Source organism: Sminthopsis crassicaudata, chromosome 4 (assembly GCF_048593235.1).
Source record: "Sminthopsis crassicaudata isolate SCR6 chromosome 4, ASM4859323v1, whole genome shotgun sequence".
Lineage (NCBI taxonomy): Eukaryota > Metazoa > Chordata > Mammalia > Dasyuromorphia > Dasyuridae > Sminthopsis > Sminthopsis crassicaudata.
The window spans coordinates 323,699,674-323,719,383 of NC_133620.1; the positions used below are offsets into that span (position 1 = coordinate 323,699,674).

The window sequence follows — 19,710 nt, forward strand, 5'->3', positions numbered from 1 at the left end:
ATGTAAATTGTTAGCACTACTGTCTATCTACCCAGGTTACTTACACCTTCGGAATCTAATACTTAATGTGCAACAAGAAAATGGTATTTACACACATATATTGTATCTAGGTTTTATTGTAACACATGTAAAATGTATGGGATTGCCTGTCATCGGGGGGAGGGAGTGGGGGGGGGTAATTTGGAAAAATGAATACAAGGGATAATGTTATAAAAAAATTATTCATGCATATATACTGTCAAAAATTTATAATTATAAAATTAATTAAAAAAGAAAAGAAAAGAAAAAGATTGTCTTGAAAAGAGATTCATAGTTTTCATCAGACATTGCCTTTCTTTGTATCCTAATGCTTAATATAAGGGTTGGTGAGCTTAATAAATGCTTTTTTATTTGATTTGATTAGACCAAGCTAGCAAAGTTAATGACACACAAAAAAGTGAAGAACCCTTGCTTTAAGGCATCATGTTGGCCATTATTATGCATATTACATAAAACCAACAATAACAACAACTTGGAAGATGAAAGCAATTCACAGGACATTTTTTGAAATGAAATTTCATGCTTCATTGAAGCCCTTAACTTTGTCAATATTTTCATTATTAGGGACCTTCTTTTATGAACCTGTTATATATCACCAGTTTTCCTATTGTCTGAATATATCGTCTTTTAGTTTAGATGTATTGCATTTTTTATGCCGTAGTTGGTTAACATTGTTACCTGTTCTTATATCAGCCTTCATTTACTTTTTTATCTAAAATATTTTCTTTCTATAAAGGACTTGAGAAGCAGTGGGTATATTTGACTAGGAATCACAAAAAAAGTTGGTATTTGCTTGTTGACACTAAATTGAGATACTTTATATTTGTTTCTTTGAATTTTGAAATTTTTATAAACTGCCCTCAGTAAAAGAATAAGTATTTATTTTCTGGTATCCATAGGTAGATTTTATCACATGAATCTTTAGTAAGCAATGATAGCGTAGTACCTAATACATATTTTTTAATATTGATGATAAAAAGCAAAACCTTGATATTTATTTTAGGGGTGTGTATATGCTGTATATTACATATTATCTCAGAAATTTCCTAGGGCTTAATCATTTTATGATTATCTTTGAATTGGGTCACACTATTTCAGGAAATTCAATAATTTTGTTAATGACCTAGGCAAAAGAATTAAGAATATGTTAATTTAAAATTAAATTAAGAGAGTTGATTCTCAAGAAGAATGAAGACTTTGAGAGAAAATATCATATAAAGCAGGATAAAATCAGGGAGTTGTTCAGAGTGGCATATTTATTTGTTTGCCCTTTTTGGATCAGGTCTATGATTTCTATAGTAACAGTGATAATAATAATGATAATAGCATTTATATAGCATTTTAAACTTTGTTAAGATCTTTATAAATATCTCATTTTATTCTCATAAATCTGTGAGATAGATGCTGCTTTATTCCCATGTTACAGATGAGGAAACTGAGGCAGACAGATTTAAGGATATTTCCCAATGTCACATAAGTAGCAAATGTTAGGGGTTTAGTTTTTAATTCATGGTTTCTTAATTTGAGAAACAATGCTGTCTGTTGTATTATTCAATTGCCTAGGGGATTCTGAATGAAAAAAATTCCTCTGCCAATGTAGGATCATATCTTCTTAGCAATTTACTGGGTTAGTTGCCCTGGTGCACTGATAGTTATCCAGGATCACACAGCAATATTTGTCAGAGGTAAGACTTGAACCCAGATCTTCCTAAAACTGAGACCCACTTTTTATTCATTGCCCTCCCTCTTTTCTTGTTTGCTATTAGTGCTGTTTCATTTATATTTTTCCTTAATTGGTAATTTCTATTTATTATGATTTTTTCACCTAATATATCCCTTCCTGTCTTGTCTTCTTTGTAAGAAAGAAAAATTTAAATCAATAAAGCAACCTTTCCTGACAGAATATGTGCTTTTAGTCCCTCACTTCTCTATAAAATAAATATTTATAGACAAAAGAATAACAAATAAATAATGATGGAGTTTTGGCTAGGCATATGTATAAAAGAAAAAGTTTTGGGTATCATGGTGGACCACAAACTGAATTTAATTCAGTAGTGTGGACTTTTTGTGTTATTGATTGGGAGAAAGTCAACATGATTCTATGATTTGTTAAAATGTATGTATAAGATTCAAGAAATAATCTAACCCCCAAACATGGATTAGTCAGCTCTTTATTGGAGTACTCTGTTTACTAGTTCATGTCACCCCCCTCAGAAATGGAGTTATTTGAGAAGGAAATGGTTAAAGCAACAAATGAATTAAAGGAATAGCAGATAGATTCTCCAATAGGCTTTTAGAGGAACTGGAATATTAAGCTTAAGACAAAGAAAAAGAAAACAAGTAATATCTTCAAATATATGAACTTTTTTTTATTAGTGAGAAACTTATTAAAACTGTGTCTGTGTGGAACAGATAACATAAAATAGGTTTGAGTTCAAATCGAGAATTTTGTTAGCTTGGTCAGTCTTCAAGTTGGGTATTTATCAAGTGCCTCTTATAATAGCCAGATCCTGTGCTAAGCACAGGGGATACAAGGGCAAAAAACAAAACAAACAAACAAACAAACAAACAAAAAAACCCAGCCCTTGCAGGGCAACTAGTTGGTGTAATGGATAGAGTACCAGCCCTGAAGTCAAGAGAACCTGAGTTCAGATTTGGCTCAGACACTTAACATTCCCTAGCTGTATGACCCTGGGCAAGTCACTTAAGTCCAATTGCCTCAGCAAAATCAAAACAAAAACAAAAACAGCCCCTGCTTCCAAGGATGTTATGGTTTGTGGGGATATAACATGCAAACAACTATGTACAAACAAAAAAACTATGTACAGGATAAATGGGAGATAACCACAGAGGAAAGATGTTAGCATGAAAGAGGATTTATAAGCTTCTTGTAATAGGTGGGATTTTAGCTAGCACTTGAAGGAAATCAGCAAAGCCAAGAGTTGGAGGTGAGAGGAGAGAGAATTTCAGGTATGATGACAACTTATGAAAATGTCCAGAGTTGGGAAATGTATTGTTTGGTACAGGGGATAGCAGCTAAGAGGGCACAATCCCTGGATTTCAGGGAATATGTGGGTATGTGTGGGTGTGAGTAAAGGGGTAAGAAGACTGGTAAGATGAGGATATTTTAGGTTGTACAACACTTAAATTTGACATACAAAAGTTTGTTTGATCCTAAAATATATTAGCCACAGGAATTTATTGAGGTGAGGGGGTAAGGGAAAGGTGACATTAAATTTGTTGAGTACAGTAGATATATACACAGCAGAATATAAAATTAGGATAACACACTGGAATAAATTAAAGAGGTTATTGGGATCTTCATTACAAGCGCATGTTTTGAATATTTTAGGATTTTTATCTAATTTTATGATCTTTTGAAATTCTCTTCACCTATTGACTTTGATGTTTGTTTCATGTGTATATATGTAAAATTTATCACATACATATTCGTGTATATGTATATGTAAACATATATGCATGTGTATACATATTCCATTGAAACCACCATCAAAAAACCACTTAGGATTGTGCTAGGCGCTAAGAACACAAAGACAAAACTGAAACAGTCCCTGTCCTCAAGGTGTTTTACATTCTATCTAGAAAATAATATGTAAATATACATATAAATATATATAAAATAATTTTGGAGAAGAGGGAGAGAAAAGACTTCATATAGGAGGTAGCATTTGAGCTAAATTGTGAAGAAAGCTGGGGAGGTAAAGAAGGAGTACATTTCAAGCATCAAGGGTAGATCAAGGCAGATCATCATTAGGTATAAGAATGTGTGTGAGAATAGCAAGGTCAAAACCAAAGAATGCATGATGAGAATGATGTACAATAAGCCTCAAAAAGCAGGCAGAAGAGTTTAAATTTTATCATAGAGGACAAAAGGTTCCATTGAAAGTATTGAACCAGGAGAGTGACTGAGTTATGTTAGCAGGTGTATTGGATTAGAGAGAGAGAGAGATTGAGGCAGAGAGCTCAATTAAGATATGAAAAAGAGTCAATAGTTCAGGTCAGAGATGAAGAGAGCGTGAACTAAGATAGTGGCTATTTGAATGAAAAGAAAGTAATGTGAAATTTTATGGAGAGAGAATCAGTAAGATTTAACCATTGATTGGGCTTATTGAGTGGAAATGTCTCTAGGATCAAAATGTGCAGGTGTGTTCCTTTATTCTTATTGAATTGAAATGTCTCCAGGACGTAAACATGTATATGTGTTCTTTTATTCTTATTAAGTTGAAATGTTCCTAGGACATAAATGTGCAAATATGTTCCTTTACTCTTGGGCTCTTTGCTTTTGCATAGACTCATAAGATTTTTAGTCCTGGAAAAGTCAGAGAGCTTCCCACATCCAGTTCCTTCATTTTATAGCTGAGTAAACTATGGTCTCAAAAGTTAAATGATGCGACTGAGATAACAAAATCCTATAAAGTTAAAGTGCCTGTGATAGAATCCATATATTTTGATAACTTAAGTACTTTATTTTACCAACGTTTCTTTGGTTTAGTCCTTTATTCCTGAAAAACAATGTTCTTTAAAAATTGCTTCCTGAATTGCATGTGTTTAGCCTATATTGGATTACTTTTTGTGTAGGGGAGGGAGGAGATGGGGAAAGAGGGAGAAACTTATGGAACACAAAACATGGAACAAGGTTTGGTTTTTTTGCATTTGTTTTTGTTTTTTGTTTTTTTCGCAAGAGTGAATGTTGAAAACTATCTTTTCATGTATTTTGAAAAATAAAAAGTACTATTTTAAAAAATCAAATATCCAAAAAAAAGAATTGCTTCCTAATGCAAGATGTTCCAAAATCTTTTAAGACATGCCACATAGAAAATTTGGGTGCTGAAAAGAAAGTAGTGAACATCAAAGAAAAAAAAAAAGAGGGAAATGCATTGTAATAATTTATAAAATGTCCTTCTTCATGCAGTATGAACCACGAGGACCAGGCAGGCCATTGTACCAAAGAAGAATTTCATCTAGTTCAGTACCGCCTTGTTCTGAAGAGTTAAACACTCCTCAAGATAGTCATGCTCAGGGTAAAGAGCATCAGGACCATAATAATCAATCTTCTTTCAACTATTCATCACCGGAGTTGTGGGTAAATACCACTTCATCTGCTCCACATCAGAACATTCCGTGCAATGGATCCAGCAGAACAGCCCCGCCCAGAGAATTATTAGGTAAGGCAAAACTTTACAGCTTTCCTTAGACTTCCATATTTTCTAGGCTTTCCTAGTCTTCTCTTTTTATCTCTTTTCCCAGTGCTTTAAGTCACTATTTTTGGACAGTATCTAGTGGGGTAAGTTATGCTTTAGAGAAATAAAGCATCTGCTTAAGTTGGACATATGTCTGGGATGAACATAGAATAAATATAAAACATGCCAATTTTTCCTTTGAAGCTGAAACCTTTTGTGACCTGTTATTCAGTAGATCAAGTGAGTAAGTCCTAGGAAAATATTTGTAAGGGAGATCCCTTGAGAACTCAATAACACATAATACAACTAAAAATAAATCATAAAAATTAGCTAAAGATAAAATGGTATATTCTATTATTATTACAAAACAATTATTTTTATAACAGAAAGGTGAAGAAGCTGATAAAGTGGCAGGTCTGGAATCATCTTCCTGCATTCAAATATAATCTGAGATACTTAACAACTCTGTGAGTCTATGCAAGCCACTTAACCCTGTTTGCCTCAGTTTCTCATTTGTAAAATAAACTGGAGAAGGAAGTGGCAAACTTCTCTAGTACCTTTGCCAAGAAAACCCCAAAAGGAGTTTTGAAGAGGTGGACACAACTGAAACAGCTGAGTAGTAATGGCTTAAAATTTATTTTAAACTTTTTGTCATTATAGCTATTCTGGTTCAATATATGTTGTAGTGACCTTTCAACAGAAACTTTAAGATTCTAATTTGATTTGATAAGTTAAAAAACAAAACAAGGACCCAAACGTCTTTCATTTTATTTTATTGCCTTGTTTATTAAAATTCTTATTTTCATTGTCAGAAGACAGTCATAAAATTCTTAGTTTTAAATACTAAATTAAATGCATTATAATCTTAATTCAAAGTCAATCATGTCCTAAAGCATAGTTTTCTGTTGGAATCATTGTTGAGAGTAACACATTAATGAACAGGGATGCAATAGAAAATATTAATAGCTACTTGGAGAAGTTGCGCCTTGTAAAGTCTAAAATTAAGCTTTTCAAGGTGAATAGAACCGTTTATATATGAAAGGCAGGTATAGTAAAAAATATACTCAACTTGAAATCAGGAGAAACCTGGATTCAAAATTCCAAACTTAGCTATTTTAACTGGCTTTTAAATTGTAGAAACTAGAATCTTAGAGGGGAATAAGCTATAGAAAACATATAATCATTTTACAGATGAGGAAACACTAAGAAGGGTGAACTGACATGGCAGGAACTATGATGTGATGTTTCAGATACATATTTTTTTCCATGTCCACATGTCTTCTTTTGAACCTCCAAGTTATCTAAGAGAGTGCTAGACCCAGAGACATTTGGCAACTTTACTGTTTCCATATAGCAAATAAAATAGATTTTTGAGAAAATGAGCAGAGAACCCTCATCCTGGTATCTATGCATGTATAGTGCTAAAGTTGCATTATTTTTTAAGTTCAGATGCAAATTTTAAGAAAAGAATCACTACAGTGTCAAATCTTGCCAGTTTGGGATTTAACCTAAGGAGGAAAAGCCTTCCTAAAAGGAATATTTAAAAGGAATGATATCTTATTATTTTTAAATATAATACAATAATTCAAGTTAAATTTAGAGAAAATGGTGAATCTACTTTATTTAATAGATGAAAATGTTTGGTAACTGTCATGCTGATGGATCAGAGGAAGTAATATTGGTTTTCGCTTATGTTAGGATCCTTCAAAGGTGCTAAAGTAGTTCTCTTTAAGTAAGCAGACATTTTTACTTATATTATTAGTTAGTTAAACAAGCCCCACATTTATAGCCAGCAGAAGGCTAAGTATTTCAAATAACAAATCCTTGCCCTAAGTATTACAAATGACTAATGAAGTTTTATGGTAACTTCATTTTTTTCCAGAAATATAGTATTGAAGGCAGAGATATATTTTAAAGCCTTCTGAAGCTATTATAAAAGTAGATACATGACCAAATAATAAAACCTATCAAAAAAATTGCAAATTTTTGAACAACTATGTTCATTAAATGTTTCTTCCCTAGATTCTTATAATAGTTTTATGAATAAATTAATCCTCTAAAAAAAAGGATAGCCTTTTTTCTTTTTAATTGAAGTTTTAGTACAACCACAATCCAATTTTGGAAAAGAGGCTATAAGCAAGACTAATATTAGAAAGAAAAAGTGTTAAGTTATTTCAATAATTTTATAAAACTTTAAAATATATCTAAACCCTCATTTCCAGTAAGCAGATCATGTAGTAATGATTTTTTTGTTTGTTTATTTATGACAATCCATGAAGGTAACATTTTAAAAATTACCTTTTTCCCTTGTGTGGTCTTCTTTAGCAATGATATAGTAAAATGGTGCTAGATAGAAGTGGCAGAGAAAGACGCTGAGTTAAATACTTTTTAGACCGTCAGTAAACTTTAGTATTGATGCAGTAGCTAAATTATATCAATATCAATAAAATCAGAAAAAATAATGAAGCTGAAGCTGAAAGCCTAGAAAGTAATTGACAGAGTACGTTTAAATATATATATATATTATATAAACTCAGAAGCAACAAAAAATAGCATTTCATGGAATATTTGTTCAATGTATATTACAATACTTTTCAAAATATTTGGGGAAAAAAGACCCCTTTTAAAATAATTGCAGTTTATGTACCAATATCAGTTGCTAAAAATGAAGTGGTAGAGAAATTCTACAAAGAACGGGAGAAGATGACCTTTCACATTAAATCTGCTTATACTTTGACATTAAATGCCTTCAGGGAAAAGGAATGAAAAAGGACAAAAGACTTCTAAGTTATCTAGAAGCCTCATACCTTTATATTTTGAACACTTTCTTTAAAAAGAAAAAAAAAGAGAATTAAGACACAATATAAATCAGTATTATTTCAAAATAGAAGTAGTTGAGGGTAAAACTAGTTTAAAGAAGCATGATCTAGCAACTAAGCAAATTCATTCAATTGAGAATTAAATAATGGAAATGGAAAGGACTGCCACAAAGAGAAGAGAAATGGCAAAGATTTGGAAAATCCATTAAAACACTTTTTAAAAAAAATGAATGATAGTGGAGCCACCATCACACTTGAACTATAACATTAGTCACAGTCCCAAATGTACTTTCAAAGGAGGTAGAAATGATACTAACAAGAACAAAGATCAAGAGAGCATTGGATTTTATCAAATATATGTAGAAGAGATCCATGCTATAGGTGATAACTTTGTGATGGCATTGAAGGTTCTATGTATAAGGTATTGGAAGCCAGGGAAGTTACTGAAGATGTGGGGGAAAAATCTCAGATCTTATTAATTCTGAAAAAGGTGACCTAGGGCATAACACTTTGAACATATGAAGTGCTCAGAACTATAGGTTTTCCTTCTCTTTAAAAAGCTGATAGTCAAGTTGATTAACATCCATGAAACAGTAATGATTAATATGAGTGAAAGTGTAAATTAGTTGATTAACATCCATGAAATAGTAATGATTAATATGAGAGTATAAATTAGTTCATCAACAAAGTATTCTGTGAAGTAGGGGAGCAAGAAGGGTTGGAGTAATTAGGCAAAAAATATTGTGGTATTTAGGAAAAAACATTGGATTAGGAGTAAGAAGATAATATATAATTTCATAGTTCTCCTACATGCTATTTCTGAGACTTTGGGCAAGAATTTGGACCTTTATTTCCTCCATTATAAAATTGTGAGGTTGGACTAGATGATTTTAAATACTCCATTTAATACTAAATCATAGGATTATAGGACCATTTGGAGCTGGAAGAGACCTTAAAATCTGATCCCTTCTTGGGTCTATGCCAGATAGAATGAATCACTCTGAATATCAAAGAAAAATAAACAATCCATTAAAAAAATTCTATTCATATATATTCAGGTTAAAGTAGTTCCCAAGGCAGTTCAAATCCAATTTATTAGAAAGATAAAAACATATAAATGTCAACAGCAAGGATGTTTAAAACAATGAGCCATAATGTTCTCCAGAGACTTAAGTACTCCCCTACCAGAATCATAGAACTTACTTGATATTCTCCTTATATGAAGGGCTCATAACTGGGTCTAAGATCAGTCCATACTGGGATAAAATTAATTCAAAACAAATGTCAAACCCCAGGTTGACAGTGTAGCTTCTTTGCTTACAAAAGTATTGGCTGATATTGTGGAAATGTGAGAAATTAGTGCATGCCTCTTTAGATGCATCAGTAAGGTGGCTCACAGAAGAGGATATGAAATGTAGCCTTCTCATTTATAGATAAGAAAACTTAAGCCCAAAGAGTTTTAAGTGATTTGCCCAGGATCACATAGCTACTAAGTTTCTATGTAGTTTAGACTAAGCTATGCTCTCTCTCTCTTATGAAGAAATTAGAGCTTAAAGAATTTCAATAGGTAGAAAAGGGAAATGTAGATATCCCAAATTGGGGTAGCAACATAGAATATAAGGGAAATCAAGGAATGAGCATACCTGCAAGTCATAATGTAAGGAAAGTGACTTCACTGGAATTAGAGAGCACGAATTAGAGATGTGATGTGAAAAAAAGTTGGCTAGTCAGACAGACCAGGAAATTACAGCAATTGGTACAAATTTTGAAATGGTTTAGGGATGGGTTTTGGCATTCAATTCATTACATGCTTATTAAGCTCTAATCATTTTGCTAGGCCCTAGAATTGCCTTTTTTTCTAGATTCTATATACCCTTTTCACTTGCTATTCCAGTAAATTGTTCCTTGTGACAAACATTTTAATAGGAAAAAAAGTATAATTTAGCAAAACCAGTCAGCATATTATTCATGTCTGAATTTACATAGATTAATTTACATTCATCATCCCAATTTCTGTAAAGAAAGTAAGGGAAACATTTCCCTAAGTATACTCCCATGTCATTATAATGCTACAACATTCACTTTTATTTTTTCTATTTACATTGTTGTCACAATGTATGGCCAATAAACCTTTATTAAGTGCCTCCCATGTGCCAAGCATTGGCTAAATACTGAGGATACAAAGAAAGCTATCTAATGGAGGAAAATGGCTTGTCAAAAGAAGCTGATGGAGAGGGAAGATTACTTGAACACAGAGGGGTGGGAAGTAATCTGAGGAATTGTGAGTTTCAGGGTTGATTTCATCTTGCAGAATGATGAGTTTCTAGAAACCATGTGATCCAAGAGGGCAGCTGGTTAGGAAATCTTGAGGTTAATATCCTAAGTTAGAAGATCAGGAAGAAACTCTCCAACTCTAGCTTTCTACCCTCTTTGATCAGAGGGAGAAAGGATCCCCAGGGGCAGTGTGCTGATGAGGAGGTGTGAGTTTTAGAATAGATTTTATCTTGAAGAGTTTCTGAAGAGTATGGCATCTAGGAGACATATATTAGTTTCCTGGTTTTGCATCAGTTTGTATGTCTAACTATGTTTTTCTGAATTCTTTATATTCCTTGTTTCTTGTGACCCAGGAATATTAGTGTATTATATTATTGTAATTAATATTACATGTAATTCAATATTCCATGAATTACATTCAGATATTGTCCTCAATTAGTTAGCATCTAGTTTTTCTTTTTTTTTTCTTTTTTTTTTCCCCCCACTTCTTTTCTACCACAAAAAAAGTCCTGCTATTCAAGTTTGTGGGTTTTTTTTTCCCTTTGACCTCTTTAGAATATAGTCCTAACTGTAGTATGGACTATTTGAATGGACCAACTGATAGCTCCACAACAGTATATGAATGTGTTAGTTTTTGCATAGCTGCTTCAACATTATATTTTTTCTATCTTTATCAGTTCCTCTGCATTATGTAATAAGAGATAATCCTTTATACTGTTAAAAATTTCCAAGAATACATGAAATTAGATAATTTGAGGACCTACCATTAAATCATTTCTGTTTCTTCTTTGGTTTTAGCTCCATCAAAGCCCTTGAAATCCTCTGAGGATAACCTGAAATCTGAAAACCTTCAGCTGTCCAATTCCTTCAACTACAGCATGTTGCAACATCTAGGCCAGTTCCCACCCCTCATGCCCAACAAGCAGATTGTGGAATCAAACAGCAACAGCCAGCCAAGTTCTGGGGGGAACAAACCTATTATGTCCTACGCAAGTGCTCTGCGGGCGCCTCCAAAGCCCAAACCTCCACCTGAACAGACGAAAAAGAAGAGTGACCCTTTGTCTCTGTTTCAGGAACTTAGTTTAGGTAGCTCATCAGGTAGCAATGGCTTTTATTCCTATTTTAAATAATTGGTTTTTTAAAAGAGAGAATCTTGTTTCCTTTTTTGTTTGTGTCAATAGGATTAATATAGTTGGGCTTCATCTGTAGATGCAACTATTCCTTTGTTTATATTAGTAAATATATCCTCACTTATTGCTTTTGCTGCTAGACTTGAAACTAATTTTTTAAACTTTATCCCATTATTTTGCATTTTCAATGTGGGTCAGAATTTTGACAACTTTTATGTAGAACAACAAATATTTTTAAATTTGTGTAATGTTACATACATGTTGCATTAAGCTAGCAGCTGAAAGGTTAATTGTGCAACTATAAAAAAGAAAAAAAAAGAAAAAAAAATGTCTAAATTGTATTTAAAAAGAAAAAAAATTGTAAGTAGCATTTACATTTATTCAATAACATTAGTATACAATGCTGGGTTTCTGTACCAGAAATGGCCAGTTGATGTACAAATGTATGTTATTTTTGCTTAAATTCATTTTAATTTTTTTAAATAAAGGGGCAGCATCTTCTAAATACTTTTCAGTTTTATCAGTTTTTTGTGAAAGGATGCTGCATTCTAAGACTTTTATAGTTTTAGATTCTGTATGATGTGGTATTGTAATCTCCATCCACTGTAGGATAGAGGTAAAGGTCTTCTTTGCAGACACATTGAGTATACCACTGTTTTTTTTTTTTAATATGCAAAAAAGCATTGGTATAATTAATGCCCTCTTATTTTTGGACAAGCTAGTATTTCAGGCTTGTTTTTAATGTTAATTTGATAGATTTTTAAAAATGAATCATGAAGCTGAAAATAATTTTTAGGTATTGGTGCTTAGTAGAATTAATAATTATTTTAAAAAAAATGCGCGAGTTTAGAAAAATACCTGGGTCTTTTCCCCAACTTTGCTTGTATAAATGTTTGTAATTTGGCTCCCCTCTGCCCTCTTCCCAGTGGTATAAAGAATTGTGCCACTTTTTTCCCTTCTCCAGTAAAACTTTTGGTACATTATTTGATGTTTACATTAAAATTTTACATTATACATGGAAATTCAAATATTTGCTAACTATTTTATTTGAGGAACATCATTGAAGAAGAGATATAATGTTTGCCAAAGCTGTATGCTGATTTAGCTAACTCTTCACTATGGCAAAAAAATGACCCTTGTGTTTTCATGTGAATTAGTTCTTCATAAACACTCCATGAATTTATCCTTAAAAATAAAATTGAAATAGATATCTTAAGTTTTTCACAGCCTATAAAATATTTTAAATGAATTTTGGACAAAACCCAAAGAAGAACTTTAACCTTTAGACATCGTGGTCTTGTACACTGTCCATTTTACCCTTTTGAAGTGATGCATGTATTTATCAAAGCCTAAATTTTAATTTATTTCTTTCTTTTTTTTTTTTTTTTTTTTTTTTTTTTGTCTAAGAAGATAAGAATGGGAAGTATTAAAAGTCAACTTTGCCCACATGGCAAACCATTCAAAAATTGTTTGAGTATTTTTAAATTGGCCATTCTTTGTTATAGAAATACATTTATGAAGTTGAATTAGGAAGAAGTAAGAGTTAAAATAATTTTCTCATTTGAATAGAATTCAGTTTGACTAAAAATTTATGTGATTTCTACCAGTTTTTAGAATTTGAGTTCCTTTAGTTGAAAGACAATAAATTACAGTAGTGAGTGTAATTTCATCTTGCAAATAATAGGTAACCAACTCATACTCAGTGGCCTGCACAATTTTAAAGGATCACTTTAAGTCACATTTGAAATACCAGCCCAATGAGTTACAATACATTTTCCATTTATGAGCCAAACTGAGAAGTGATAGCCATATAATTTATTTCTTATGAACAATAATGTAACCAAAAATAAAAGAATAAAAACAGCCCTTGTCAAATATGATGAACATTTCCAAAATATAATAAGAATTTTAAAATGTGGAATTTTTATGTTCCTGGTCTGCAGTTATTTGTGAATGTGAACTTTCTAGCCTGTGATGATGTCCTTATAAAATGTGCAAGACTACAATGCGTTAGATAGATTTCAATGCATTTCCATAATACTAAGATAGCACTGTAACTTCAGGGTCTTCAGCTCTTGGAGTAATCTCTTTATTCTGTTTACCATACTTGAACATTAAAAAAAAAAATCAGTTGCTAATTTTTGTTTATTTGTTACTTAGCTAACTAGTTCCCTGGTGGAGACTATATGCATATCTTACCAACTTATGCAAATATACTTATAATCAAACTTGTAATAAAGAAGTTATTGTAAAAGTTGAGGTGACAAATCCATTCAAAGTGCTATTTCAGAAATGCAATATGTATATATATAAACACATATGTGTATATGTATGTATACATATATATGTATATACATATATAAATACACATATGTATTCATACATCTCAAGCACACATAATACAATATTCTAGTAGTATAAACGTTTTTCAGTAGCAGATACTTGATTTTCAGTTTGTTTCTAAGGCCAAGGATGCCGTTTCTGGGGTTTTTTTTCTTTTTTTTTTTTTTTCAGGGATCTGCACTGAAAGTTTATTTTAATCTTTAACAAGCTTACTCTTTAATCTTTATCATCACTATTTAATGCTTACTTTCCTACCACACTTTTTAGTAGTTTATATTATTGGGTGCAGAGTAGCTTTAAAAAAAAAAAAATTGAGCAAACATTTTTAATAAGTAAAAACAAAGCCAGACAGTTTTGGAGGTGATGTGTGACTTTGTTCTCTAAATGTTGTTGATTCTGTTTGTCTGGTGTTTGATAAGTATACAAACATGGGTGAATGAGTCTTTCAGCTCTTAGATTTCAATTAAGGGCAAGAATATCCTGATATATTTCTTCATTAGTACCAAGTACTACTAAGTTCATTGTCTTTCCAGGGCAGAGTCTTCTCAAATGAGGTAAATTGTTTGTCTTTGTACTTCTTCTGTTCTTTGTAACACTCTGAAGGAAAAATTTTTATTCGTTTACTTTTTAATTTTACTTCTGCATGAAAATTTTAAAGCTCTGAAATGTCTTTTTTTGACAATTAGTTTTGTGAAATAAAATGTTCATGTGAAATTTTTTTCTTAATCTAAACATGAATTTTTGCAGGTATAAAATTCATTGTCACTCTTAAATACACACACGCACACACACGCACACACACACACATATATATGTATGTATGTATATGTATATATATATATATATATTTTTCAAAATCTTTTCAGGCTTTTTCCCCCCATTTCTTTCCTTTTCAGATTGTTGCAGGAAGATTTTCTTGGTGGGAGGAACTAATTAATAAAATAGTTCATAACTATTTAAATTTATTTTTTCTCATAGATATGCTTTATTATCCCTTTTTGTGTTTGTATAACAAAGTGCTTTGTGCTGCTTTTGCATCAGAGAACACATTCAGATTCAATACAAGCAATTAACTGCTTTTCTGAAAGAATCTCAGATTTAATAACATAAAAAATCTTACTCTATACACATAATCAGTTACAACATCATAAAATCAAAAGATCTATTTATGGGAACATTTCCCTGTTAGAATTTGCTGAGAAAGTTATTGGAATTTCCTAGCTTTGGGTATATTAGGATCTCAGCCTTAATACTGAGTTATTATAGCCACATTGACTTCCTATTTTAATATTTTCTATGTATCTCAGGAGCAAAATTATAGGCTTATGTGAATTTTATTTTGTTTCCTATAGTGGAGGCTTGTCAGGGAATGGACAGAAAATTTCAGGGTGAATTCTTGTATTTTTATTACTGTTAAGTAAACTAGATTTACTAAAGAGTACTTCAAAGGATAGACACCCATTACATGACATTGTTTCATATTGGAGTTGATAAGACTCAGAAAAAAAGACAAAGTGAAAAATTTTAATAAATCAAAGAATGTAATTTTCTGCCTTAAAATGATATCTAGTACATTTATCACCCCCCCTTTTAACCCTTAGAAAATCCTTAAGTTGACCTTTAAAAATACAGAAAACTTCCATATCTACTACTACCTTATATATTCCCATCTTGCACCTTAAAGATTTCAGAGTCAAGTTTTTCACCTTTCATCATCTTATATGATTTATTTATGAACCATCTCTAGAAACCATGAATAATGAAAATAAACTAGCCACAATTTTTATTTTTTAAAAATTATCATAGTGGCATCACATATGTCTTCATTAAAGAGAAAGGAGAAAGAGTAATGCTAACTTAGAAAAATGTTCCTTTTATTAGAATTCTCCTATTTCTTCTTTAATCAAGAGTAGATGCATATTTGCTATGATTCTATTGCATGCTGCTAAACTTCCTTTTGCTGCCTTCATCCCTGTTTCATACCAATTCTGAGGTTCTTCAATTCAGTGAAATTCACTGATGTCATTTCTTGTTTAAAACATTCAAACAATGACACACTTATCATTTCTAAATCAGAATGCAAATTAAATGGATTTTCTTTGTTGTTATACCCAATGTTATATTCTGGCATAATCTAAAAATGAAATTTAAAGAGGCAGATTGATGCTGTGGTGATGGAATTTTCTTTGTCAGAAATGATGCTGAATTTAGAAAAGTGAACTGGTGTGGACTCTGTCATAAATGAAAGAATTATGATAACTTGAACTATGCATATTTCAGTAGTTTCAGGTGTCTGAGGATTGTTAGACCCTCAGACCCATCTTTATTTGCAATTTTCTGAACAGGGTTTGTTTTGATACAAAAACTGGCATAAAATCAATAAGTTCCAATATATGACTTTATTCATTTATCCAAGTGACATTTTTAGTTAAGTGTTTGGAACACTCTTTAAGAGTTTCTACCTCCTACACAAAGAATGATCCATTGTCCCTTTTGTTTCTTCATTATGCATTTGAATGGGCCGGAATCACAGAATTTTCAGAGTTGAAAGAGACCTCATAGGCCATGTAATCTAATTCAGAAGTACTTAATTGAAGGGGGGACTGGGAAAAGCTAATTTAAATTCTAGTCTCAAGCTGGATTGATTTCTAAAATAAATTCTGCCTTTTTTTTCTATCAAAATCCTAAAGAAGAAAAAACAATCTGACCAAAAGAATCTTATTGCTCTTGTTTTTGAAAAAACAAGGATAAAGACCACATGACAAAGTTGTTAGAATAGATCATGTAGTAAAACCTAAGCCCTTGTTTATAAATCTTATCTTTAAGAGAAAATTTTGAAACTTAAAGAGAATGTTGAGTACCTTTTTTCTACATTGCATTTTTCACAGTATGACAACACAAGGCTATTGGATCGCAGTGTTTCCATAATTCTCATACTACGAACAGAGACCTGTAAACTGATTATACTTTCTGGCCTGGTGCCACTTCATACACTTGGCTCTTAGAGAGACAATAGTTTGTAAACTCTTACAGTTTCAGGATAAGTTTCATTTAGGCACACTATTGTCAGTACATTTTTCTAAGACAGGAGAAGAAAAAGGAGAGTACAATGTAGATATGGTTGCCTGGTAATGAAATATACTTAGATTCTGATTTACATACAATAGAGGAGAAGCATCAGCAGATAAGTATTTTAAGTGCTTAATTATTTGGCACTATACAAAAGGATTATCCAAAATAACAGATAATTAAGTAAATTACATTTTAGAATTTAATTTTTATGTTTTTCTCAGGCTAATATTAAAATATTTTGCACTCCCAGGACACACACAAACAAGTATTGGATTAGGTGATCCTATATGTGGGTCATTCACAAAATAGAAAAAATATGGCAGATAGTTTAACAATGACTGATTGCTAAATGATGTTTTCATACATATATAAATTTGGGGAACATGCCATCCACACACCATGAATAAGTTAAGGTGTGATGAGAAGGAAACTGTAACGTAATCAAATGAGGTGCCTTATCTGTTTCAAGATTTTTGTTGTTGTTTTTTTACTAACATTTACCCAGCAGTAAAATTTTGATAGTGTTAGAGGTATTTTTTCAGGTTTTTAGTTTGGCTTTAGAGTTCCTGAAATGCTAAGCAGATTGGTTGTTTTAAAGTAAAAAGACTTAAGGGAAACAGTGAACAGTGTAGTCCTTTAAGAGCAAGATTTCTCATTCAAACTGATTAGTAATCTTCAGTGTGAAATACTTATATTTATATGTTTAATGTTTAGTTTATCTTGGCTCACCAATGCGGATTTACAGTTTATTTTTACTGCTTTGCTGTATAAAATGTCTTGTATGAAGAACCTCTTAATATTGGAAATGGAATAATTATTAAATTATTTCATCTATGCTGAAGGTTTTCTCCAACATGTCTAATGCCTAGAATCTCTTTCTTGTATTTAGCAGAGGTCTCCCTAGATTAGCTGGTTTTGATTATATGCAAATGAGGTCCAAGACTCATTTGCTTCTAATAAAGCCAGATTATAGTGTATAGTGTTTTTTTCTTTTAGTGTTAAGCATCTGACTTGGAATTTTTGGAGATCTAGTATCCCAGGCAAATAGGGTGCTTGAAATACCTCTTGTCAAAATTATGAAGGTAGTGGATTGTATTATAAGGTGTTCATTTTTCTGATATTCAAGTAAATATGTTATCAAACATGGCAATTTAAAAAAAAAAAACGAACACCTCGATTAGTCCAATCCATGCTACTTTGTGCATAGCAGGATTATATTTGCGTGTGGAAAAAGAATAATAAACCTTTGTGATGATTGTACGAAAACAAAAGTGGTAAGTTCCTGTCTCCTAAAAGGAAAACATTTACTAGTTTTGAAGGTATCTAATCATGCTTTACTTGTAGCAAATCTACATAGATATACTTTTGTTTTATCCCTGAGGTTAATTAGTACTTCACTTGAATGGCTCCAAGACCCAAAAAAAATTTATCTTTAAAAGTGAAAGCAACTTTGATGTTTCATAATAATGATCTTTAAGCTACTCTGTAGAACTTTTTTCAGCTTAATTTTTAGATTAATTAATTTCAGCCACTTTGATTCTTCATGAAATGCTTTCAGATAATGGGGCTTACAGTACCTACAGTGTAATTATTGTCTTGGTGCAGTCTTTTTTGTTTTGTTTTTAAAGTTCAATGATAACACAAAATGTATTTTCCTGCTACATTTCAAATGTATTTATAATAAAATACCTTTTTAATAATGTCATGATTATCTGTGTATTATATGTGAACAAATTTCATTTTTCTACGTCTTTGCAGATTGCTCAGAATTCAGGGCTCTCTCAGAAACCAAGGAGAGTACTTGGATTTAAATAAAAATCTGTTTTAATAAAACTTAACCAAGATGCTATGTTTGGAAAGTTTGCATCAGTTTGTGATTTTCCTTAAAGCCTAGGGACACACAGCACTATCAAAAAGTCTCGTTCACCTTCTGAAAACTGTTGGAAATTTGAAAACTTTAAAGTAGACAATAAGCATCTTTCACATAAATATTTAACATAGATATTTTGAATGTGAGAATGAATTGCTGTTACTAAATTATTTCATCTGAAGGTTTTTTTCATCACATCTGATTCCTAGAGCCTCTTTCCTGTGTTTGGCAAGAATCTCCCTAGATTAGCTGCTTAGATTATCAAGAGGTTGTTTTCTTGGACCAAGATTTCTTACATAATTTATAAATTAACATACATTCTCACACAAGTGTGTGTGTGTGTGTCTGTGTGTGTGTGTGTGTGTGTGTGTGTGTGTGTGTGTGTGTGTGTGTACTGGACAGTGAAATATGACAAGGATTCATTGTTGACTGAGAAAATGATGTAATCTGTGCACAAAATGGTTCAGAGTAAGCGTATGTAAGGCCTGTCTTAAAACCTATATCATTTTGTTTTTTGGAAGAGATAATTATCTGAATCTGCTTTGTGTGTCATGACTTTATTCTTGACATATGATTAAATGGGCTCCATAAATCTAACTTGAATGTAATAGACAAGTAAAAGTAAACAGAACAGAATGTTTATGATCAAGACAATATCTCCCATTCTTTGCAAATGAATTAGGGTTCTTTAAGAAAGCATCTCATTTTCTATGGGATAAATTGCTACAAGATGACATAAATATATTTAAAACTTTAAAGAAAAACTAAGAAAAATACTTCATATATAAAACATCAAGAGAACATCAAGAACTGGCCCTAAAATGAGGAAACAAAATTTAGTGATTTTCAGAGGGAAAAAACAAATTTGATATATTTTATGCCCTTTGGATCTTTTTTATAAAACTGGTATTAATGGGGAAATAATTGATAAAACTAATTAATAATTAAAATAATTGATAAAA

General features: G+C 31.6%; 1 protein-coding gene across 4 annotated transcripts in view; it reads left to right on the forward strand.

Moving 5' to 3' along the window:
- Nucleotides 1–18,578, forward strand: part of HELZ (helicase with zinc finger) — a 268,358-nt gene extending 249,780 nt beyond the window's left edge. For all 4 annotated transcript variants that reach the window (XM_074260562.1, XM_074260566.1, XM_074260564.1 and 1 more), the window contains 2 exons: nucleotides 4,973–5,225; nucleotides 11,132–18,578. In XM_074260562.1, coding sequence (XP_074116663.1) covers nucleotides 4,973–5,225; nucleotides 11,132–11,463 — 585 coding nt within the window. In that variant the 3' untranslated portion in view covers nucleotides 11,464–18,578. The remainder of the gene's footprint in view (nucleotides 1–4,972; nucleotides 5,226–11,131) is intronic.
- The last annotated feature ends 1,132 nt before the right edge of the window (nucleotides 18,579–19,710 follow it).